This window comes from Benincasa hispida, unplaced genomic scaffold, assembly GCF_009727055.1.
Source record: "Benincasa hispida cultivar B227 unplaced genomic scaffold, ASM972705v1 Contig952, whole genome shotgun sequence".
NCBI classification, from domain to species: domain Eukaryota; kingdom Viridiplantae; phylum Streptophyta; class Magnoliopsida; order Cucurbitales; family Cucurbitaceae; genus Benincasa; species Benincasa hispida.
In genome coordinates, this window is record NW_024065284.1 from 33,112 (window position 1) to 58,364 (window position 25,253).

Genomic DNA, 25,253 nt, shown 5'->3' on the forward strand with positions numbered 1-25,253 from the left:
TTTTTTTATTACATCATCCATTGGCTCCACTTTGTATTTCAATTATTGATCGTAAATGTAGAGTTATTCTTCAACAAGTTGATCTATATTTTATTGGAGGCACTGTTTAGACTTAATGTTCTTGATTTTAATATTCTCCTCTTTTTATTTGTAGATTCAATGAGTTGAGGATAACATCCAATGAAGTTTTGACTTTGGAGTTACTTAAGAGTGTTATGGTGCTTAAAGGAGGGTGTAATCTCTCTTTCTTATTATTATGTATGCTTTGTATTTTGTGTCCAAATGAGTTTTGTTCACTTGTTGGGAGAGAGAATTTGTAACTTTGAATTATTCATGAGATTGTTAGTGTTGTAATATTGAAAGTATTAAAATAGAATTGTAATTTTGGAATTATTCATATAAATGAAGGTTAGTAACGTTGTAGACATAAAATTATGAATATATATTATTTGTTTATATGGTTGAAAAGATTGGAAATGTGTGTGTTGTTTATTTGGTTCATGAATATTGTTTGTCTAATATATATCAATGTAATTGTTGGATATCAAAACAGGAGCAATTAAATAGGTAATTTGTAATAGTATAATTTTCTTTNAAAAAGCTTGACAAGCAAAACGTGTCAAGTATTCCTTAAGTTGCCAGATTTTGGGTATCAGGAAGATATTACATTTGACAAGTAAAAACTCACATAATGAAAAACTTGATCTATAATAAATGTCAAGAATTTAGATATATGACACTTAAAATAAGTCTAGAGATCTCATATACTCAACAGTTCTGACGTATCAAGTAAATTACATCTTCACGCTTTTACGCAGTAAAAAAAGTTCTCTTATTCTTGACATTGGATTACTTGACGTTTTTAAATACGTCAAGTAACATTGATACTTGACAGCGAAAAAACATCAAATAATACAGTTTTTGTAGTAGTGTATCAATTATAGTCATGTTAGTAAGTCGAAGAATACGGTCTCCAACTTAACTATCTATTATAGTAATTTTAAGGAAGAAATATTCTTTTGGTGTTGAGGCTTAAGTCTAGTTTATATTTGGTCCTTAGATTTCAAAAAGTTACACTTTTATCCCTGATTTTTTAGTTTAATTTTCATATGGTTCCTATTTTTCACAACGTTTTATTTTTATCCTTGAGTTTTGAGTTTAGTTTTCAGTAGGTCTCATATTTCAGTCTTTTATATTTTACCCTAAAATTGTAACTAATGCTCACTTTTATATTTGACGTTAAATTTCAATTAATCAATTTAAAATAATTATAGTTTGATCTATTTATTTATATTCTAATTATGATGGAAAATTAATGAAAGCTAACTTAATTATAATTATTATAATTATATTAAATTAATCGATAAAGATTAACACCTTGGATCAAAAGTGAAAATTGAAAATTAGTGGAAAAAAATGAAGGTGAAAAGTGAAAATCTTTAATCGGAGCAAATTGAAATAAAAATTCAAACTCAAAAGTAAAAATGTAACATTTTGAAACTTATTGATTAAATAAAAATTAAACTCAAAATTCATGAGTAAAAGTATAACATTTTAAAATCTAAAGCACAAATAGAAAATAAACTCAAAACTTAAAACTTAGAACTAAAAAAATATTTTTTTTCCTAATTTAAATAAATATTGCATCACATTTGAAAGCGAAAATCCAAACTTCAATCTCTTTGGCATCAATTTGTGGAGTTTCACTCAAAGAGAGAAATAACCGAGCCAAGCTTGCCATTGTTACTCTGCAGTCTGCATCCTTGGGGGTCACAACAACTTTAATGGGTAAGCAATTATCTCTTTGCTAAGTCAAGCTAAATACTCTTTATATTAACTTAGACATCAAAATGTACTCGATAGTGATACAAATACTCTTCTCCTGCAGGTCAGGTCAGCTGAAGAGTGAGGAGGGCACAACAAGATGCCCATGTCAACAAAAATATACATTAAAAAAATCAATAAAAATGAAAATTTCACTTTGCAAAAGGGGGAAAAAAAAAAAAACGAGTCAACTCGGTTGGGCGACAAAGGCGATGGGGTTTAGGAAGTGTAAAGCAACGAGTGAGTCAAAGAGCGAACGAACCTATCAAGGCTCTATGGAGTAGATGCTGTGAGTGGCTTTATTCTCTTTCCTTTGCCTAACTGTATTATTAAAGGGAGAAGGAAAAAAAAAAAAAAAAAGAATACAAATTAATTATTAATTTGACTTGACACGTGTCGCATTAGGGAAGGGTAGATGATTGGGTGGGCCCGTCGCTCTCTATTATCAATCCAATGGCCTGGGCCATGTCTTCCGCAAGACCCAAAGCCACTATTGACCAAACGGAGAGGAAAAAGAAACAAATATACTATTTTTCTTTTAATTAATTAATTAATTATAATATCATTAATTATATTTAAAATTAAAAAAAAAATTAAATGCAACCCCACCCTAAACGGGGTGGGCCGAGTCGGAAATGCAGTCTATTTTTTTTAAAAAAAAAATTATTTAAATTTAGAATAGGAGTTATTCTCAAATAATTAAAATCAATTTTGTCATTTTCAAAATCATTATAAAACATATTTTAAAGGATAAATATTTTAAATAGAAAAATTGTTGAAATTATTTTCAAATAAAGCAAAATATCATATCATTTTATTTTATTTATAAATAAGTTAGCTTATTTTACTATATTTGAAAACAAAATTTAAATGATATAAAAATTGTATTTAAAAGTGTAATATTTAATATTAAAATAACTTTTAGTAATCAAAAATGTATTTTTGAGTACTTTTAAAAATGATAAAAGTGATTTTGATGATTTTAAAATTAGTTTCCACCGTGAACTTAAAAAAGAGTGAATAAATTTTTGCCCTAAATGTTACACTCTTAGAATAAAAATGCAATATCTGTCTAAGCTGAAACTGTTTAAAGTCTCATTTGAGCAGTTGAAAGTTTAGAGGGTGAAAATGAATTTATTCCTTTAAATAATTAACTTTATTTAACATGCATTTTTTAATTAATAATTTAACAAGAATGGGTTAGATATCATTTTTTTTTTTTTTTTTGTCCTTTGTACCTTTAGTGTGTTTACATATTTGGATTCACACTATTCATTAATTAAAAGTTAACTGAATGATATACATTTTGACACTACTACAAAACTGGATTTTAATGTCGGTTTAAAATTGACATTATAGGGGTATAATGTCAGTTGAAAATTGATATCGAAAATCGTGTTATAAAAGTGTCTTTAATGTCGATTTAAAATCGACATTATAGATGACCAAGATTTCGATCCAATTATCTTCAATGTCAGTTTTCAACCAACATCGAATACTATCTTCAGTGTCGATTGAACGTCTCTTTAATATCGGTTTTCACTTACTTTTATTGATAATTGTCCATTATTAAATGTCTGTCATGGTTTTATTATTGAAAAAAAAAATTTGCTTATGCACGTGCAAATCAATAATATTTCTTTGTTACCTGTACATGAACAAAATAAAATTCTAATTGCTTTCACAAAACCCCAATAAGTCATAAAAAAGGAATTGGATGATAATTTAACTCCAAAACCAAGATAAAAATATATTTTTCATCCAAATCAACTCCATATGTTTTAGACAACAAATCCCTACGTATCGACCATGAATTATACATATATATTATACGTTGAACAAGTATAGTGTACATGCTAAATTGCACACTAGAATAGAATTCAAAATAAAGGAACTACAAAGTGGTTAAAATGACCAAATATAAGTTAAGATAAATGAGGAGTGTCCTAACGATGCCTTCAACGATGTCAATTCTTGGAACATAGGGACTATTCTCCCACCTACAAAATTGAACCAAATGACAATTTGAACAAATAAGTAAAACATATCAAATAATATTACCCTCAGTGAACAAGAATAAAAAAAACTAGTGACCCAAACAAAACAACATAGTTTAATTCAATTTCTTGGCCTAAGCAATTTGCGTTAAATATAATGATTAAAATGTCACAAGATTTGAGAATCAACAAATTAGTCAAGAATGAGTAATCAACAAGTTACCATTTATACAAACAATACCTTACCAGTTATAGACGACCTTGAATGCTAAAAGCTTACAACAATGCAACACCGTATAATAACTTTAGATATCCTTTGAAACTCTAGATGTCGAAGCCTAGATGCAATGAATTGAAGAGAATTGCTTAAATAGGAATCATTTCAAAGGTTTATTACATTTAAACTACAAAACAGAAATCAAAGTGGGTTCACTTTAGATGCTAATACTCAATTCGACACATAAAAATCTGGACATCCTCTGAGATTATAAATGTTGAATGCAAAGGATCGAAGAAGACTGCTTAAATAGGAAACAAATCAAACGCACTTCACATATAAACATATAAAAAAATTCAAAAATAAAAAACAAAACCTCATTTAATAGAAGCACTTGACATTAGTAGCCAAAAGTAATTATGAATAATCAACTACCTGCTAAATTCCATTTTCAACAAAAAGAACCAAAGTCAATCTACTTCACATAACTAAATAATAGATGAACTTCAATAAATTAGGTTTTGTTTTTTTGAATTTTTTTTATATGTTTATATGTGAATTGCCTTTGATTTGTTTCCTATTTAAGCAGTCTTCTTTGATCCCTTGCATTCAACATTTATAATCTCAGAGGATGTCCAGATTTTTATGTGTTGAATTGAGCATTAGCATCTAAAGTGAATCCACTTTGATTTATATTTTGTAGTTAAATGTAACAAACCTTTGAAATGATTCCTATTTAAGCAGTTCTCTTCAATTCATTGCAACTAGGCTTCGGCATCTAGAGTTTTAGAGGATATCTGAAGTTATTATACGATGTTGCACTGTTGTAAGCTTTTAGCATTCAAGGTCGTCTATAACTGGTAAGGTATTGTTTGTATAAATGGTAACTTGTTGATTACTCATTTTTGACTAATTTATTGATTCTCAAATCTTGTGACATTTTAATCATTATATTTAACGCAAATTACTTAGACCAAGAAATTGAATTAAACTAATGTTGTTTTGTTTGGGTCACTAGTTTTTTTTATTCTTGTTCACAGAGGGTAAGAACATTAAGATAGAAAGAAACAATCAAATAAGAAAAAAGACACCAAAATTTAGTAATCCAGTTCAGTGAAATACACCTACATTTAGGGGCAGTGTGCCCAGGAAAGATAACTTCACTAATATAAATATTAAGCAATTACAACGTTATACCTATCTCTGGAATGCACACACGATTACGGTGACACCATAGAGCTCAACCACTCAATAGAACAACTAGGCTCCCCTAGAAGTGAGACTCCCTCTCTTTGAGACCTAGGCTTCCTCTAAGTATGGATATTAGTGAAGGATTACTTAGGCTCTCCCTAGGCTTGAGACTCCCTCTTGAAGTGACATAAACCCCCTTAAACCGTGAGATTCCCTCTCACTAGGACTTTATCTTTCCCACTAAAATGGAGACCACTCTACTTGAATAGCTTAGACTCTCTCTAAGCTTGAGAATCCCTTCTCAAGATGTTGAAGAATAAGACAATATAACTCAGCATAAACCTCCAAAATACAGCTACACGACCTTCATTTCTTCAAAGATTGAAACATTTGTGAAAACATTCTCATGAGACAATGACACTCATAATTTTTATAAAACGACCAACCTAAAACACCAATCATCAATCTTTTAAGTATGCACAGCGGAAAAGAAAATGAGAAACCCTAGATTCCAAAACAATCGCACACAATAAAGGCAAGATATCTGCAAAAAGACTACAGACAAAATTTTTCAAACAAGGAAAATATATCTCGTAGAATCAGAATTTTCATAAACAATCCTTTTGCCTGATATAATAGATGCAGAGACACCCCAAGTAACATCTACAAACTTAGCTAGAGGTTTAAATGTAAGACCAAAATTCGAACACGGCATTAACAAATGAGTTGGAATGTACACAAGAGTTGTCATGCTTCAATAGTGCCAAAATGAATCGATGTCTGAAAGGGCTCAATCAAAAAGATAAATGTTGGTTTTTTGGCCCTTAATTAATTAATTTTAATTAATTGACTAATTGATATTTTGATGATAAAAAAATTTACTTTAATTCACTAATAATTTAAGTATTTTGAAGTGTTTACTATGTAGAGTTTGGAATAATGAATCGAACACAATTTGAATCACTTAAATTGGAACTAAAATGAAAAAGATATAGTCAAAACAAGCTTAACGGAAAAAATACCCGAGGTGATGATGTGGAGCTAATTAAAAAGTGTCATTTGGAGCCTTGGGAGAGTGACACATGGTAGACTTTTGTTTTTTGTTGGATCATTAAAGAACATTATTTTTTAAAAAATATATAATATTATTTTATTTTATGTTTGTGTCTAACCGCTAGTTAGACACGTGGTGAGCTTTTGATTTTTTTATTGGTTTTAAAAAGAAAATGAGTTTAATATTATTTTATGTCTGTATCTAATGGCTAGTTGATTTTTAAAAAAAAAAATGAAGAAGAAAAATCTCCACCATTCATTTTTCTTTTCTAAGATCCAAAGACCCAAATTGAATTTGGTTTTCATCTCCTTCTCTCTTTTTAAACTTTTCATCTTCCACACATTTCAATGACAGATTTCATTATTTTCAATCTTCCATAAAACATAAAGTTTTCATTGTTATTCTCTCCGCTTTAATTTTCTTCTTTTCATCTTATACTTGAGATATATATATTGTATTGTGATTTTAAATCTACTCTTAGAGAGAGTTTTTCGCATCTTGTTCTTCATTTCCAAATTTATTGTAAGGGTTGCTCTTTATCCCTAAAAATAGTAGTTGTAACGGTTTGATCCTCAATCGTAGAAAGTATCAGGTTTATTTCTGCACTCGAAAGAAACATTATAACGGTTTGACTCTAAGATGTGGAAAGAGTCAAGTTTGAGTGACATATCCAAGAGGAGCTCGGGAAGTGGATGTAATTATCTTCCATTTCTTTACTAAATTTTTACTCAGACATCGATATTTACACAAATATTTGTAATATACCTAAATGTTTTCTCACTTTATATAATTGATTATTAAAAATGGTCAATTATAGTCTTACTAAACCACCGTTAAAATTTCATTACTAATTATAATAATTTTCATAAATATTCTAAAAAATTACATCGATACTTTCAAAGAACAAAACCATTATTTTTATTGACATCAATATTTGGAATCTTAATTAGCGCTAATAGTTGTTTTTGAATTTGAAATGAAAAGAAAATGTAAAAAAGGAAGTTGGAAACTAATATTTGCAAATAAATTTTGAGTATACAAACCTAAGATATGCAAGGTTGATGGTTGAATCTCCTTGAAATTGTTGAACTAAGAAAAACTTGTAATTTAAAGGAATATTCAGGGAAATAATCGAAATTACACCATTATTTGAAAAAATAGCAAATGATAGGATTCTTTTGAATTATGGCAAAATATCTCCATTACATGTGATGTATTTTTTAATTAATCCTAAAATGTCCTCAATAATATTTTGTATTATGTCATAATTAAATTTTGATCTTCCTATATTGTAGCCTATAAAATCTCCCTTATTTGTTTGAAACTTTGAGATAATATCAAATATTTGTTTTCAAATCTCACTATTTTCCATTTCTTTTCTCTTTCATCTTTATATTTTTTTTTTCAAATCTCATATTATTCTTATTGTTTTGATTCTTTCATTCTTTTCCTCTTTTTCCTCTTTTTTTTTTCTTTTTTGTATTTATTTCAAAACTTATATCATCCTTATTGTTTCATTTTACCTTTTATTTTATACATTTATTTTGCTTCTTCTTCTTTGATATCTCAAAGTACTTAAAACACAACACAACACTCCTAATTCGCTTTCTTTCCCGAGTTATTGCCTAAATACTTCCTGAAAACTTCTTTTGTAGAGGAGCTGATGTCATGATACATTTTCATGCTCCAAATTATTCTTCGCCAATTCTTTTATAAACACCAAAGAAAATCTTGATAGTGAGAAGTATTTGCTTTTCTTAATCGATTTCTGCAAATTAGGATTGGAGTTGCTGTTGTGATTCTTCAACGTATAGATATCATATCACGCTTTGAACTCATACTATGAGACATTTAGATGAAGCAATAACTTTCTAGATGAGCTTATGGACAGGAAAAAGTGCGATGGAGGCTTGATGAAACAAAATAGAGATGGTGAATTCGAAATCAAAAGATGAAGAGGAAGAGAAATAATTGATCGATAATTATTTTTGTATTCTCAATAATTTCAGTCTCTTATTTCACAAAATTGTGAACTCTCCAATAAGTAGTCATTATTTACTTCTTTCTTTTGTTGTTTACCAATTTTTCTTCAACCACATATTAAAATTACAATGTAATTAACTAACTAACGAATAATGATTTTTTAAAAAATTATTATTTGCTTCTTTCTTTTGTTACACTTTTATTATTTGCTTCTTTCTTTTCCCTTTACAAGGTGTCCTACCATTTTAATAAACCAGGAAAAGGAAAATTGGGTTGTATAACATCGTACCATTTTTACGAGGTATAATAAGTTATTTGCTTCTTTCTTTTCTTTTTCCTTTTTTTTAAATAGTATCAAAATCTTTCTTTCGAAACTTCACTCTACTCCAATTTTTCATTTATCCTTTCATCTTTTTCTTCTTCTTCTTTTTAATGTTATCTTATTTTTAAATATTAGTTTATCTAAAATTTTTGTTTTCTTATTTAATTTTTATATTTTTTTCTACATAATCATAGAACTTGTTGAGGATTTGTTATGTTTGACTGAGAATTTGTGTTTATTATTTACTATTTTGAACTAAGTACCGTCCATTAACCTTTTTTTTTTTTTTTTTTTGCAAGTACTTATATAGAGTTTCAGTTCTAGATTATAAATACACAATAATTATGTTCACATATGTTGTTGTTATACATTAATTTGGTCAGAATACCTATTCGTGGTATGTTTCAATTAGTATACTGCGGAAAACAATTGGGAGAGGTTTGACTATTTTTCTATATTAAGTTTTTATTTATTGGGTTCCTTATTTACAACATTTTAATGAGACAAAATTTTCAACATTAGAGAGAAATTAAGAAGTTGAAAAACAATTACATGAAATGCATCGCTATTGTCTCTTTTAGATCCCCATACATATCAACGTGAACTTGAAGTTCATAAGATAATTCATTTGTAAAATATAGCAAATTAATTACCATATGCATTTATAGATGCCAAGAAAGTAACTAAGTCACATATAGCTGCAAATGTTATAGAAAATTGATATCCCAACACACCAAGTTGTCACTATTGAGTCAAGTCAGTTGGAACAAGTCAGTTGGAACAGAAGCATGGTAGACCCGTGGGTACCAAAGATAAAAATCCTCGAAAAAAAAATAATTAATAGTCAAGAAGACTTAATACCATGAATAAATTTATGACATGACTAATGAGGAAGATGGAATACATAAAGATAATATTGAGATTTCAATAAACTATATCATGACAGGAAAAATAAGGAACTGAACTCATGAAGTTATTGACAACAATTTTGCGTATAATGTTGCTCTTGGTATTATATTTGAAAATGAGAATTCTGAACCAAAATCTGTTAAATAATGTCGACATAGAAAAGATTGGCTTTAGTGGAAAGAAACAATCAAGGCAGAATTAAACTCACTTTCAAAACATGTGTTATCAAACCTGTGGGATACAAATGAGTATTTGCGAGGAAAACAAATGAAATAATGAGGTTACAAGATATAAAAGCAAGACTAATTAGACAAAGTTTTTCACAAAGACCTGGTATTGATTAGGGAAATATATTCTCCAATGGTAGATGCAATTACACTAAGATGTTTAATTGGTCTGACTGTGTATGAAGGCACTTTTATATGGATCCTTTGATAATTACAGAGATTGCTATATGGATTGAAATAATCAGAACGAATGTGGTATAATTACGTGAGTGGATATTTTTTGAAAGATTGATATCAAAACAATCCAATATGTCCATGTGTTTTTATAAATAAATCACAATCAAGATTTTTTATTATAATTGTATATGTTGATGACTTCAAATAATTGGGACTCTTGAAGAGCTCTCAAAGGCAATAGAATATCCTAAGAAAGAATTTGAGATGAAAGATCTCGGAAAAATAAAATTTTGTCTTGGCTTGCATATTGAGCACTTAGCATATGGATATTTGTTCATCAGACAACTTATACGGGAAAAATTTTGAAAATATTTTATATAGACAAAGCACACCCATTGAACATTTCAATGGAAGTTCGTTCACTAGATGCGAAGAAAGATATATTTCGACCTCGAGATTATAATGAAGAAATTATTAGTCCTAAAGTACCATATCTTAGTGCAATTGATGCACGTATGTATCTTGCTAATAATACAATACCAAATATTGCACTTTCAGTAAATTTATGAGCAAGATATAGTTCTTCTCCAACAAAAATTCATTGAAACGGAATTAAGCATATACTATGTTATCTCAAAGGAACGATCGACACGAGTTTTTTTTATTCAAATAAATCAAAATTTGATCTAGTTGGATATGCATATTTTGGATATTTATCTGATCCGCACAAAGCTAGATCTCAAATAGGTTATTTGTTCATATGTAGAGAAACTGCTATATCATGGCGATCTGTGAAACAGACCATAAAAGACACTTCCTCAAATCATGCTGAAATTCTTATAATTTACAAGGCGAGTCAAAAATGTGTATGGCTAAGATCAATAACTTAGCACATTCGTGGAACATATGATTTGTCTTCTAGTAAAAATCTTCCAATGATATTATACGAAGATAATACAACATGCATATCCCAAATCAAATGGGGATATATTAAAGGAGATAAAACAAAACATATTTCACCAAACTTTTCTACACTCATGATCTTGAAAAAAAATAGCGACATCACTGTACAACAAATTTATTCAAAAGATCATATGGCAGACTTATTTACAAAGGCATTACCTACTGCAACCTTTGAGAAACTAGTGCACAACATTGGAATGTGGCAACTCAGAGATCTCAGATGACGTTTCCATGAAGGAGTAAATATACATTTTAAGAGTATCAGGTTAAATGAAATATGTACTTTTTTACCTTCATTGGGATTTTTTTTCCAGTGGGTTTTTTTCCTAATAAGGTTTTTTACTAAGCATATTTCATATATAATGGACATCTAACGGGGAATACTATAAATATATTAAATTAGGTGCAATGTAGATACTCATTATTAGTGCACATTGGTTATGTGTCATTTATCTTTATCATCTCATATGTTATCTATGTGTCTCAAGATTACACCCTATTAGTATCCATGTAATCTACCTTTTACTTGCCAAATTACCTATAGTGACGTTTGGTGAGTTTTAAAAGACACATATTGGTGATCATCCAAAAAAGATTGGAGAAAGTGGAGAAATTTATTATTTGTTATTTATTTATTTTATATATTTCATATTATATTATATTTATTTAACGATTAATTGCGCAATTTAAAAATGGAATGAACCAACGTGTTTAAATTTGAACTGTTTCTTGAGATCCAACTGGACCACCGATATAACCGTTTCCCGCGTTCACGAAGAGCCTCTGCTTCTTCTTCTCTCTCTCTACATTTCTTCTTCCCCTTTTTCTGCTTCAAATGATTTCTGAAACAACAAAAAATCCGAAATACAATCTCATAATTGTATTGCCAGCTTCTTCCCCAAATCCTCCAGGTACGTAATTAACTTAATTTCCTTTTCAATTTCCCCTTCCCTTCACATTCCTAGGGTTTTCCCTCCTCTGATTTTCCGGAAAATCTCCTTGATTCTCAGGTTTTGATGTTTGAAGAGGTTAATCGAAGGTAGAATGGATGCGATGAGGATGATGATTGTGGCTTTAATTGTGATGCTGCTGCTGCTTTTGGCTGTGGAAGGGATCAATACGAACGATATTTACAGTCCTTGTTTGGATTCGAAGATTCAGAGATCAGATGGATTTACTTTCGGTGTAGCGTTTTCCTCCAAGGAATCATTCTTTCAAGATCAGATTCAATTATCGCCTTGTGATTCTCGTCTTGCTTTGGCTTCTAAAAACGCTCAACTCGCTGTTTTTAGACCTGAGGTCGATCAACTCTCTTTCCTCACCATTAATAGCTCCACATTCAATCCGGTATGTATCTGATTCATCTTTTCATGTTGTTCATCCCGTGCTATTTTCATTCATGAAAATTGATATCGTTTTTCTTCCCCTGTTTTTTTGCCAAGAACATCCCATGAGAGAGAGAAAAAAAAACAATTATGAAATTAGGGTATGTTATGTTTGTTTCAATTTTAGGCTAACATTTAATATCATTGTTTTGGTGATTTCACTTATAAAACGGAGATTATTATCTAGAAACTTAAAAATTCATATAATATGGAATTTTTATAACCGAGATATTATTATCTAGAAATTTAAAAACTTATCAAATATAAAATTTTTTAGTATAATTAATTACAAGGTAGGAGATTGAACTTCTAACCTCTAAGAAGGGAATGTATATTAATACCACTGAGCTAAACTCAACCTCTATTATAGAATTTTTAATACATCATCCATGATTTTTATAAATAAATGGTAAAAATGTAGTCAATTTATAATTAATATCAATTAAATATAATATGTTAATGTTTAATATAAAATAATTTTGCCAATAACATCCTAAAAGAGGAAAAAACAATTACTAAATAGAAAAAAAAAATTGTCCTTAGATATAGTTTTCATTTGGTCCTTAAATTTAAAAATATTACACATTTATTCCAATTTTTTAATTTGATTTCAATTTAATTTAATGATTTTATAATATTACAATTTTACCATTGAGATATAACTTTTGTTTCAATTTGGTCTATTTCAAGATTTACACTTTTCATAAAACTAAATACTTACTTTTTGTCTTTTAGTGTTAAACGATAATGTCTATTAATTAATTTAAATGAATTATGATTAATTAAGTTTCACTACTTTCCATCACTATTAAAATTTTAAATTTTAAATTCACTTCATAATTATTTTAAATTGATTAATAGACATTAAGGTTAATGACTGGAAGTGAATTTTAATAAAAAGTCGGGATTAAAAGTGTAAATCTTGAAACCTACCAAATTTAAAACAAAATTCAAATCTCAATAATAATATTACAACATTTGAAACTTACTAGATTGAAACGAAACTAAAAACTTCATACTAAGTGTGTAACAGGTGAAATTTATGGACCAAATGATAATTAGACTCAAAATCTAAAGATTGAAAAAATATATTTTTTTAAAAAAAACTACAAAATAAATAGGGTGTCCGTACACCAAGTTTATTAGCAGTAGGGTTGGCAAAAATCCTCGCGGTGTCGGGTCCCCACTCCGATCTTGACCGGGGATGGAATCAAACCAGGGATTCTAACCGAGTCCCCAGGCGGGGACAGAGAGGGCACCCCCGCCCCGTCCCCGTCTCCGATTAATTTGTTTTATTTTTTGTAAATATATATATATATATATAATATATTATATTATATATAATATATATATATTATATATTATATATATATATATATATATATATAATATATAAAGGGGAGATGGGTCCCCACAGGGACTCGTTTCCCGGCGGGGAATCACCGTCCTCGTCCCTGCCTTCAATTGGTGGGGACGGGGTGGGGATGGGGGAAATATCCCCCGTGGGGACGAGATGGGACTCCCCCGCCTCGTCCCGACTCTGTTGCCACTCTAATTAGCGGAATGGTGTGATGCATAAGATTATTCAACGCATAAAACAGATAATAATGAGTGATTTTCTTTCTTAATTATTATTGTAGAGAATTATAGGGAATGTGAAATTTAAAGAAAAAAAAATTATAGATATCGCCACTTATTTTCTTCTCTTTACATTTTTAGCTCTGATAAGGGTGGAATGAATAGGGTTTGGCAAAGATCTCGCGGGTCGGGTCTCCGCGGGATCGGGGCAGGGAATCCCAGGTTGACTAGGGATGTGGGTCAAACCGAGTCCCCAGTCGGGAATGAGGCGGGGACGGGGCAGGGAATCCCAGTTTGAATCTAGGATGGGGTCAAACCAGGTCCCCGATCGGACGAGGCGGGAGGGCGGGCGTCCCCGTTCGATTCCATTTCCTCGTTAATTTTTTTTATTTTTTAATATATATATATATATTAAAAAAATGGGATAGGTCCATGTGGGAACCCGTTTCCCTGTTGGGAATCCCCGTCCCTGTCCCCGCCTTCAGTTGGTGGGGACGGGGGCGGGGATGGGGAAATACCCCTGCGGGGACAGGAATGGGGATTCCCTGCCTCGCCTCGACCTCGTTGTCGATCCTAGAAATGAAAATTTAACTGGCTTAGCAATATTGACATGATCTTCGTCTTTAGAACTCTGAGGTTCAATCTCCCACTCTGTAATTGTTATAGTAAATAAACTTCAAACGTTAACATTATAAAAGAACTTCCACTTCAAAATGTTAGTTATAAAATTATTAACTAAGGTTGTGACGATGTGATTGCTTTCTGGTAATGATTGGTTGTGTAATTCAAAAATATACTTTCCATATCCAGTAATAAAAATTAAAAAAAGAATATCAATCCATACCTCTAAATTTTGGAGGTTATATCAATATTTTGAAGTAATAATAATTGTATTAATTTAAATCTTAAAAAAAGTTTAAACCCAAACTTTTGTAACGGTGACAATTTATACTTTCTTTCAGATTTTGTTCAACCAGTATTGTGTGAAACTTATAATTTGAGGGAAATAAACTCCTAAATTTACCTAAGTTAGTCAATTTAAGCTATTCATTACAATTATCTTTGAAAATCCTTAATGCATTAATTCTCAGATGTGTGTAAACTCTCTCAGATATCGGTTTTACAAAATAGACTATTGGAGTAAATGCATAGACGATTCTCAAAAGAAACTCGGACTAAGAACTTAAATTGATTCATTTAGAAAAATTTAAGGATTTAATTGATATAATTATAAGTTTCACATAAAGTTTTTTCAAACAAAATGTAAGAGTGTAAATTGAGATAGTTACAAAAATACAAGGTTTAAATTTATTCAATTATTAATTCATGGTTTAAATTGATACAACTTCTAAAATTTAGAGGTAATAAATAGATATTTTCTCCAAAAATAATTTTATATAAGTTGATGGTGTTTCTAGTTATAATCAATGGGCTAGAATCAAGAAAATTTTTAGTCCCAAAGTAGTATATAAAATTTTTAGTACTAACTTCTTTCTTGTCATAAAATAAAATTTAAAAATTATATATGGGGTCCATGAATTAAATAAATAATAAATTAATAAATTATTTAATGATAGTGTTCTATAAAGAAGAGTAAAATATAATACGGTCATTCCATACATGTCCTGTTAAAATTATCAATCTCCCTTTAATGTAGTGCACTAATATGTCAATCCAAGATAAATAGAATGGATGACAACTTATTCAACTAGAGTTCTACCAATTTGAAACAAGATTCCAACCTACACTAATTAACTTGCTAAAAATGTTACCCTTTCAAATATGTCTAGTTAGCAGTTGGAAGCATTTGTAACTCTAGCACAAATTAGGGAAAAACTTCCCCAAATCATACACTTTAAACAATTTTTTTTCATTGGTCAACCCATGGGTGGGTCACTACCTTTTTTAATGTTGAAATAATGAATAATGGAAGATTTTGGTAGATGATTTTACTACATGAAGTTATATGATATTTTCGGAAGCAAGATTAAGGCAATTGCATCCATTTCAATTTTAAATCAATTATTTATATTTGTTCAAAACAAAAATAGTCATATTTAGACTCTATTTGTTAACTATTTTGTTTTTTTGCTCTTGTTTTTTAAAATTAAGTTTATGAACACTACTTTCACCTCCAAATTTCTTCATTTGTTATATACTTTTTCACCAATAATTTAAAAGACAGCCATATTTTGAGAACTAAAAAAATAACTTTCAAAAATTTGTTTTTATTTTTAAAATTTAGCTAAGAATTTAACCATTGTACTTAAGAAATATGCAAATTATCGTAAGAAATGTAAATAAAATAAGCTTAACTTTAAAGAACAAAAGTAAAAAATCAAATGATTATCAAACGGAACCTTAATTATTAGATTATGAACTCTAATTTTCCTCCCAAATATTGGTTTGCAGGCTATGAATGGTGGGTATATGGTAGCATTTGCTGGGAAGAAGTATGCAGCAAGATCTCTCCCAGTAATGATTACTGATAATTCTCATACCATAACTAGTTTCACTTTGGTAAGCCTATAAAGCATGTGCAAAGAAAAGGAAAAGGAAAAGGAAGATCAAGATTGTAATAATAATAATAACAAAAGTGTTTGCTTGTTCCAGGTTTTTGAATTTCAAAAGGGCACTCTTCAAAACCTGTTGTGGAAGAAATTTGGATGTGATAAATGCAGCGGGGATTTTTCAGTTTGCCTGGACAACCAAGATTGTGCAGTTCAAAGCTCCAAATGTAAGTACAATGGTGGTTCTGTTGACTGCAATTTAAGCATACAACTTGCATTTTCGGGGACAGACAAGAACCTGGAAGTCCTCAACTCCTGGTATGAAGTCGACAATCTCAGGCGTTTCTCCCTCTACAAACTTTTCTCCGATGTTCGTGATACCGTCACCAATCCATTCGGGTAAAAATCTTTTACATCTTCAGCTCTATAGGCAAGGAAACGATATTCTTCATATCATAGTTCAGAGCTATGATCTGCACATGTCAAGATGGCTTATTTATAGGAAAGATTATAGTTTTGTCATCGGTCCAAACATTTTGTAAGATATTGTATAATATTGAAGATTCAGCATACACACACATATATATACATAATGCAGCATAATATCATTGAATTCTATGGCTACACTGTATTCTGCAGAAATGAGAGTAGTGACCATCATAGATGGTAAAGTTTTCTATACCAAAGCAGATCTGAAGGGATCTCTTTTTTCCTTTTCTATTTAGTCACCTCACAAAATTACATGATCTTGATCATAGGGTGAATTTTCATCAAGATCATGTCCTGATAGAGATATAGATCCTCTGTGATGTCAATCAAAAAACAAATTTCTGTTCCAATATGTTAGAATCCAACTTAGACTTATCATTCTTCTCCCCTCTTCTATGCCATTCTTGTAAAGATACTGACTTTCTGAAAATTGAGCTTATTCCATTATACATTCAAAGTCGAGGCTATCGACAGAGGACTGGGAATTGTCATGCTCCTCTTGGTCGTTCTCCAATCCTGTGTTTGGCAAAGCTTGTGAACTATCTCCAGCACCTACATGTTCTGAACTTGAGCCTTTCTGGTTCGTCTGACTACAGCGGGTTTGAATGAGATAATGAGCCACAGACTTGAAACCCAAATTGCGGGCCTAAAAAACAGAGTATTTAGAAAATCATTCCAAATAGGCTATTAATCTACCATCCTAGAATTCGACTATTCTCTGCCACGCGTTGTATATACAAGGAAAAAACGAAGTTCTATAGATATTTCCTTACAAAAGCTTACATCATTTCTGAATCAAGAGACATGCTGGAATCTAAAAGGAAAGCATTTGTATATACATGTAAATGTACAGAACCTAACCTTTCTATATATAGCACCAGTCGGCATCCATCCTTTTGATTGTCGACACTGACTGCAGTTACAAATACCTCTACATACTGGGCAGATCCAATTGGGATTCAAATTCACTTCCATCACATTCTCTCCATACCTATATAAAATGGAAATTGCATACAGTTAACTGTTCATATAAATTGCAGAAAAGTGCAAGAAATCCAATGCATATTCTCAATAAAACCATAGGAATGATCAAATATGTTCCTATACTAATCAGAATAACAGATTTCCTTTAATTTAAAAAAAAATCAAGATCATCAAGAAAAGAGATTGAAAATTTCATAGTCCTCTAAAAATCAGCAGATTATAGATTTACCGTGTGTACAAGCAATCTCCACATAATTGCCCTTGGCCTAATCTACATTTGCTGCAATGTGAACGGTGACCAAGGGTTTTCTGCCTGCCAGTCATGAGGTAGATCATCGCAACAGGTAATTGTCAAAGACACTGATTGAAAACTAGGTGAAGATGGTAAAGTCTATGATATAATAGAAAATATAAGAGACAAAAGAGCACAAGCAAGTCTTTACATTGTGCCTATGAACTATTTTCTTTATCTATGTCGTTTCCTCATCACTATTTTTTATCTTCTTGCTACATTATTGATGGGTCATCATTTTGATAGTACTAAGAAGACGATTTAGTTGGCATTGGTGCATGCTTTCTTTTGGATCTCATGGGGCGTGAGGAATGGGCGCTTTTTTCGCGACTCTTTTTCCACTTTTGACCGATTTTTGGATTGAATTCTATTTACTACTTTTTCATTATGCAAAATTAAGCACCTATAAGTGTAATCACCTATAAGGGTTGGGTTTTCTTTTGTAATCACCTATAAGTGTTTTGTTTTGGGGTTCTCCCTTGAATTCATTTATCAATGAAATGTTTCTTTATTTTAAAAAAAAAATGCTCTAAGCAAATGGGATGTAAGACTCCATTGAGTCAGATAGAACCAGAGGTTCTTAACAAGTTTGCCTAAAAAACACTTCCTATATTGGTGGTCAAATAAGAATAACTTGGAGAGATTTAAGATACATGGAAATCAAAATCCACAAGTGAGCACACTTGAGATAGTTAAACAGAATGAGGAAATATGATTTACCCCAAAGCCCTCTATTAGATAGGAGGTTATATTTACTTTCTAGTTTGATTTATTTTTAGTAGACAAAAAAAATATTAGCGGACACTTATTTATGAATGAAATATAAATCGATCGATACAAATAAACCACACTGAAAAGTAGGAGGTTAGGAGCTTGAGCATCTATTTACTAGTGTGAGCCAAATTTCACTCACTGCTATCAATGGGTCAAAAATTGACACAAAAAAAGAGCTAAAACTAGATAATTTCATATTTCACATTTGAGCTTCGTTTTTGAAGATCTTTCGTAATTATTCTATAGGTACTATTTTGTATTCTTTCATTTTTTCTTTGTCAATGAAAATTATAAAACTAAAATATAAATTCAGTAATTAAACATTGCATACTTGATACTATTAACATCGTATGTGATACATATTATAACTTTTGAGGGTTTAAGGTTTAGGATTTGAATGACCATCATCTACAAGACAATATAACCTTAAGAAATAAAAGGAAATTAGAAACTAGTATTACCTGCATTGATGACACGACTCTCCATTGACAGGATCATACACACGCTTCCCATCTTGACCATATCCATCCACACCAAGAATCCAATTTGATTCACAATCTCCTAACAGCTTGGCATCTTCTTCTGTGTAAATTTCTGGTTGCGAGCCTTCTTTTATGCGAATCTCAATACTTCTAGAATTTTCCTTCTTAGTTTTTGGACGGATCTCTGCATAGCTAACTGGAGTCAATGTCTTCAACCTGGACATCATAAGCGATATCAATCCCACAACTGCCACTAACTTGCCTGTTGGCCAAATGTTAAATTGATTGCCAATCATTTTCCTTTTTCTCAAGAGAAAGTCTTGACAATCAAAGACTAAGTTGATTGGCTTGATTTCTGTGTTTTTGTTACTTGATCCATATATTTTGCGAAGAAAATTAGAGTAAATCTGAAAGCACCTCAAAATCTTGTGAACGTGTTCAGACATGTCAAGAAAGGACCATTTTCTGAAACATAAGTCTAAACAAGTTCAGAACTAAGTCAATTCAGCAAATTCATGGCAACATTTGAACCCTCTTCACGCTCTACTATACCTTAAAAACATATTCTGAAGAAATCCTTGTCTAGCCATATTTCTTTCCTATCTAACCAAGGGTCAACGAAGAACAATTTGTAAAGGAAACTCCACCATCCATAATCTGAAAACGTGAGACATGAAAATGCAAGTGATTGGTGTCCAATCTCGAGAACCCAGAGAAATGAGAAAGTAACAAAGAATTTCATTTCTAAACTAATATTTGAAATCATTTCTAAGTTACCCCTCACCCAAAAACTTACAACCTAAGCTTATAGGTAACAATAAGCTTAACCTAAGATTAATATTTTAGTAATCTCTTTACGTGTGGGCTTGAAATTTTGCACAAAGACTAAAGAAGTGGATATCGATATTATTTGAGCGAAAAGTGACATATTGACATAGTACTCTTAGTTCAAAAACAAGACCTCTCAAGCCCATGATAATTAACCACTAAACTTACTAAATTTAAAAGCTTGAGTGGGCTTTTGAGGTAAGGAATAGAGTTGCGAAGTATGTGAATACTTAGTCGTGGAGCTTAAGGAGTTCATAAAGCATTAAATTGATGTTCTTTTAGTGAAACTCTTTGAGCTACACAAGGAATCGAGTTAACAACTCCACCCTTCTAACTCCTTGGACCAAATACCTTCTAAGTAGATAAATTTAATGTAATATATATGAAATACTTTAACAGAGATTACATTCATTGTTTCACTCACTCAATGCAGAGAGCATCAAAACAACAAAACTTTCGAAACGTTCAAAACTCTTTCACTACCATTTTCCCCTCACAAACAAACAGAAAATATGAACAAGTGGGGAAAGAAGAAACAATACCTCGAAGAGCGCCTCTGGGGTTCGTCGGCAGGGGATCCGTTCGGCGGTTCCTTCCGAGAACAATTTTTGGGAAATTGTCTTGGAGAGGCGGTGGCGGTGGACTTAAGCTTGAGAGAAAGTTCGATAATGCCAAGTTTCTGCATCCTCTCTTGATTTTCCCTAACCCTTTGGTCCCTGAGCTGCTCGTAACCTGGAGCAGGAGGCACGGCGACGGTTCCATTTCCAATGACGGCGTCTCCTCCTCCTCGGCCCCTCTTTCTCCGAGAAACCATTGCCGCTCCTTTGCCCGCTGCCGATTGCACTTGAGAGTTTGGAGTGTCGCTCAGGAAAATCGGGGCGTTCACAAGAAATGGCGAGCGGAGAGTCGTGGGAGTGGCGCGAAAGGGAAGTGCTTTTTTCTTCAAAAATGGGCGCGAAGTTCTTGCTCCTTTTTTTTTTAAGCAACAAATTTATTATTGGGAGAGATAAGTTGAGTTAAGAGGTCATGTTTACCCTATTGAAAAGGTAATAGATCATTGGAAATATATATATTAAAAAAAACTCATTTGTTTATTCATTCTGTTATTTACTTGTGTTAAACATTTGTATTGATAAGTGGACCTCACATTCAAATTTGTAATGAAATGATGTAATCTGATTGATAAATAAATAATACTCAATCTGATTGGATTTGACAATTACATCTTATCGTTATCATTTCCATTATATTTATGCTGGGACTACTATTATTATTACTGTTATAGTTGAAAAATTATCAATTTTGACATCTTTACTATTACCGTTATTGTTACTGTTATACCGCTTAACCCTCAGAGGTCTAGGTAACGACAACAGTAAATCTGACAAGATTCATAATTTTAAGTAAATGCGATCAAAATCAATCTAATTACATTTGCGATTCAAGCTCATTATAATTTATCCATCGATAGAATTTCGTTACGATTACATAAAATTTCATTATAGTTTGGTAAACATAGTCTAAGTTGTTAATGATTGTTTGGAGGTAATAATTGTGCGTGTTATTGATAATTATTTGTTTTAAAGGTATAAAGTTGAGTTATTGGTTCCTGATGCGGTTTTTTGTAACTTCCAAAAGTATGCATTTTTTATGAGTTTTTTTTTTTACCATTTAATTACACATGTTTTCCCAAAATTTTAACACTCATTTGAGATGTGAACTCAATAAATAAAAATAAAAATTGAAAATTTTTTCGTGTAACTATTGCACTTGATGTAGATAAACAAAAACTATTTTTTTTTATATATATAATCAACAATCTTACGACATACTTTAACGGTTGTAAAACCTAAGAGTCGAACAAGCGCAAAAAAAAAAAAAAAAAAAAAAAAATTATCATCAATACTCAATTTACATGTTCGTAAACTATATATACATGTATACATACACACACATGGCCAAAAAAGGCTAATTTCATGCATATAGAAAAAATATTGTTCATTAACATAATCAATCCTATCGAGTAGATGCAAACAATACATCTTCTTAGACTGTAGTGGTACTGTTAAGAAGTAGTTGACCTTCTAAATATATGTGACAAATAGGTCTATAAGAATAACCCAAATATCCTCAAACAATCCTTCAATGTCAATTTACTATAAAAGACGACTATTAAACAAGATAAACCAATAATTTCAAATTGTAAAAATACTTTTGCTAGTTGAGTTTTTTTTTCTTCTTTTAAGTATATGATCGGTCGAATTGATCGTTAGAGTTAGTCATTGGAGATGAACGATAGAGTTGGTCGTCTGAAGTGATCGTCAAAGTTGGCTACTATAGGTGGTTGCCTTTGAAGTTAATCATTAGAGGTGGTCTTCATGCATAATTAACCATCTAAAGTAAATGTAGATATTAGTCATGGAGTGGTTGTCACTAAAATTAATCATTGTTCGGAGGTGGTAGGGTTATAAAAATGTTGCACTTTCTTAATTAAATAGGTTGATTTGATGCAATAATTTATTGGATGACTATGAATTTTGGAGGTAAAATCACACTTTCTTGCACATCAATCCAACAAAATCATCTCATCCATCTCTTTAAATGGGGTTTTTCCCCCCAAAAAATGGGAAAATGATAAAATGAAAATATTTTCTCACAAGTCACGAGATATCTCGTAGGCACAAAAATCTACCAAATATCCAAACTGGAGAATTTGGTTGGGCCAACAAGCCAATATATATATACATGCATCGTCTTGTTTATATACACAAATTGAGCTATAGATAAACGAAATAAAAAAGGTAATAAAAAAAAGATCATTGGCCAAATTGAAATTTCGAGAAAATATATATACATGCATCGATTTTCATTTTCCTCTTAAATTTAGGTTTTAAAATGTTATATTCTTAATATTTAAATTTTAAATTTGATTTCAATTTAATTCCTAATTTAAAATATTATAATTTTACTTTGGAGTTTAAGTTTTATTTCATTTTTATCCCATATTTCTAAACTTATAATTTTAACTTTTATTTTTACTAAATATTCATTCAATCTTTACATGTTAATTATCCATTAATTAATTTAAAATAATTATTAAATAATTGATACTAAAAATGAGTATTTTGTGAAAACCAAAGTCAAATGTATAAATCTTAAATCATAGGGATCTCATTGAACAAAACTCAAACTTGGCGAAGATTGGCAGAGTGTATGTACAAGTTTAACAAAAAAAAAAAAATCTATAAATGAATGTAAAAAAAAATATATTCATAACTTCATATATTAACTAATTTATTAGGTTATAATTGCCTTCTATGAGTTTTCATGATTTGAAATCGATCGGACTCTTCACTTACCATGCAACATCCTTTAAAATGTTATATTCTAACTAGTTAGAATAACCACTTAACCAAACTATATTAAACCGTCTTGACTTTGTACCAAAATTCTTAAATGAAAAAATATGATTTCGAGATTGACAAGGACCTTCTAGTAAATATGCTATATTAATTTAATCTCAAATATTGTAATTATAAGCATAAATTTTGGTTCTTAGATCAGGATGTCTAGATAGTCGATCAGATCCAAAACATTTTTGTCTTTGAAGATGATACCTCTATAATCTCTATTATTTTTTTTTAATAATACCTCTCTGTGTTAATTTTGAATTAACTTTACAAAAGTATTAATAATAAGAATATTACATTATATTATATAGATTTAAAGACTAAAAACTTAAAATCTAAGAAGATTTTAAAATTTACTTGTTAAGTTTGTATATCTAAATGATTGATAGCAAATAATCCTCTTGCTTGAACTCTTAAATTAATTAAAAAAATCTACACGAGTAAACGTGAATGTAAAAATAACATGGAAACAAACAAAAATATACAAAGTAAAATGCGAATATAAAAATTATGTGTAAAAAATGAACGATATATTTTTAATCGAATGTTTTTTAGATTGAAGAGTGAATTTGAAAAGGAAAAAAAAAAAGTAAATTGTCCAGTCTTGTTGCTGATAAAAAAAAAAAAAACAATTGTTTGATTATTTATTAAAAAACGACACATTATAATATTCTAAATGTCACATTGTTTATTAAAAAAAGATACATTACTATATTCTATTTACATGAGTTGGGCTTTAAAAGCCCACTAGAGATGAAAATTTTGGGTAAAAACTCATAAAAACGTCCAAAATAAAATGTTGCATATAGTAAGAGTCAAACTCCTATTTGCTACCAACCAAACAACACTAAATGTCAACAAGCTAGCACTATTTTTGTTACTCAACTTGAACAGTTTCACATATACTAATATATATTACTTTATAATTTATATTAAAATTACAAAAGATGGATAAATTGAGGGGAGCACGTGCCCTTTTTGGCCCCTATGTGGCTCCGTCAATACATTTTGAAACGTTGTAAAAGTATAACTTCTTAAAACTTAGATGTCACTTTTCTATAAATAAATAATAATAAAAAAACTTAGATCTTCTTTGACAACCATTTAATTTTTTAAAATTAAGCTTATAGGTCCTTTAGTTTATTATTATTATTATTATTATTATTATTTTTAACTTTGGCTAAAAATTCAACTATTTTAGCAAAAAAAGATGCAAATCGCGGTAAGAAATGAAGAGGAAATTGATTTAATTTACCAAACGAGGCCTTAGATACCAAAGACAAATTGTACAAATCAACCTTTAAATAGGATGGTAATTACAATTATACCCTTACTTTCAATAATAACAATTGCGCCCATAAACTTCTAAAAACGTTAAAATTGATTCTCAAACTTATAATAAGTGTAAAAATTGAACCCTCAAACTTTTACGAATATTATAATTTATATAATTATCAAAATTGAAGGGTCTAATTTAACATTTAGATAAAATTGAGGTTCAACTTTTAAATTTAAAAGTGTGTGGATATAATTGTATATCATCATATTTTATGATATTTACAACAAAAGAAAAAGAGATACCAAATAAAAATTAGATCCATATTTAGGAAAGATATTTTATCCTTAAATAAATCTCGCCCACAGTTGCCGGTCTTCA

The 25,253-nt window shown here is 30.2% G+C and overlaps 2 protein-coding genes across 4 annotated transcripts; one reads left to right on the forward strand and one right to left on the reverse strand.

Annotated features, from left to right (window-relative positions):
- The first annotated feature begins 11,608 nt into the window (after nt 1-11,608).
- On the forward strand, nt 11,609-16,772 carry LOC120070122. Its single transcript, XM_039021983.1, has 4 exons — nt 11,609-11,775; nt 11,875-12,211; nt 16,240-16,347; nt 16,441-16,772. The coding sequence occupies exons 2-4, from the start codon at nt 11,909-11,911 to the stop codon at nt 16,738-16,740; spliced, it is 711 nt and encodes a 236-aa protein (XP_038877911.1). The 5' UTR covers nt 11,609-11,775; nt 11,875-11,908; the 3' UTR covers nt 16,741-16,772.
- LOC120070121 lies at nt 16,685-21,130 on the reverse strand. 3 transcript variants are annotated; one of them, XM_039021981.1, is made up of 5 exons: nt 20,729-21,130; nt 19,338-19,574; nt 18,040-18,123; nt 17,688-17,817; nt 16,685-16,810 (listed from the first exon to the last, which is right to left on the reverse strand). In XM_039021981.1, the coding sequence occupies exons 1-5, from the start codon at nt 20,998-21,000 to the stop codon at nt 16,748-16,750; spliced, it is 786 nt and encodes a 261-aa protein (XP_038877909.1). In that variant the 5' UTR covers nt 21,001-21,130; the 3' UTR covers nt 16,685-16,747. The 3 variants fall into 3 exon arrangements, with proteins under 3 accessions (XP_038877909.1, XP_038877907.1, XP_038877908.1); XM_039021979.1 differs by lacking the exon at nt 16,685-16,810 and adding an exon at nt 17,245-17,472 and having other exon boundaries at nt 20,729-21,128; XM_039021980.1 differs by lacking the exons at nt 16,685-16,810; nt 18,040-18,123 and adding an exon at nt 17,245-17,472 and having other exon boundaries at nt 20,729-21,129.
- Between the last annotated feature and the right edge of the window lie 4,123 nt (nt 21,131-25,253).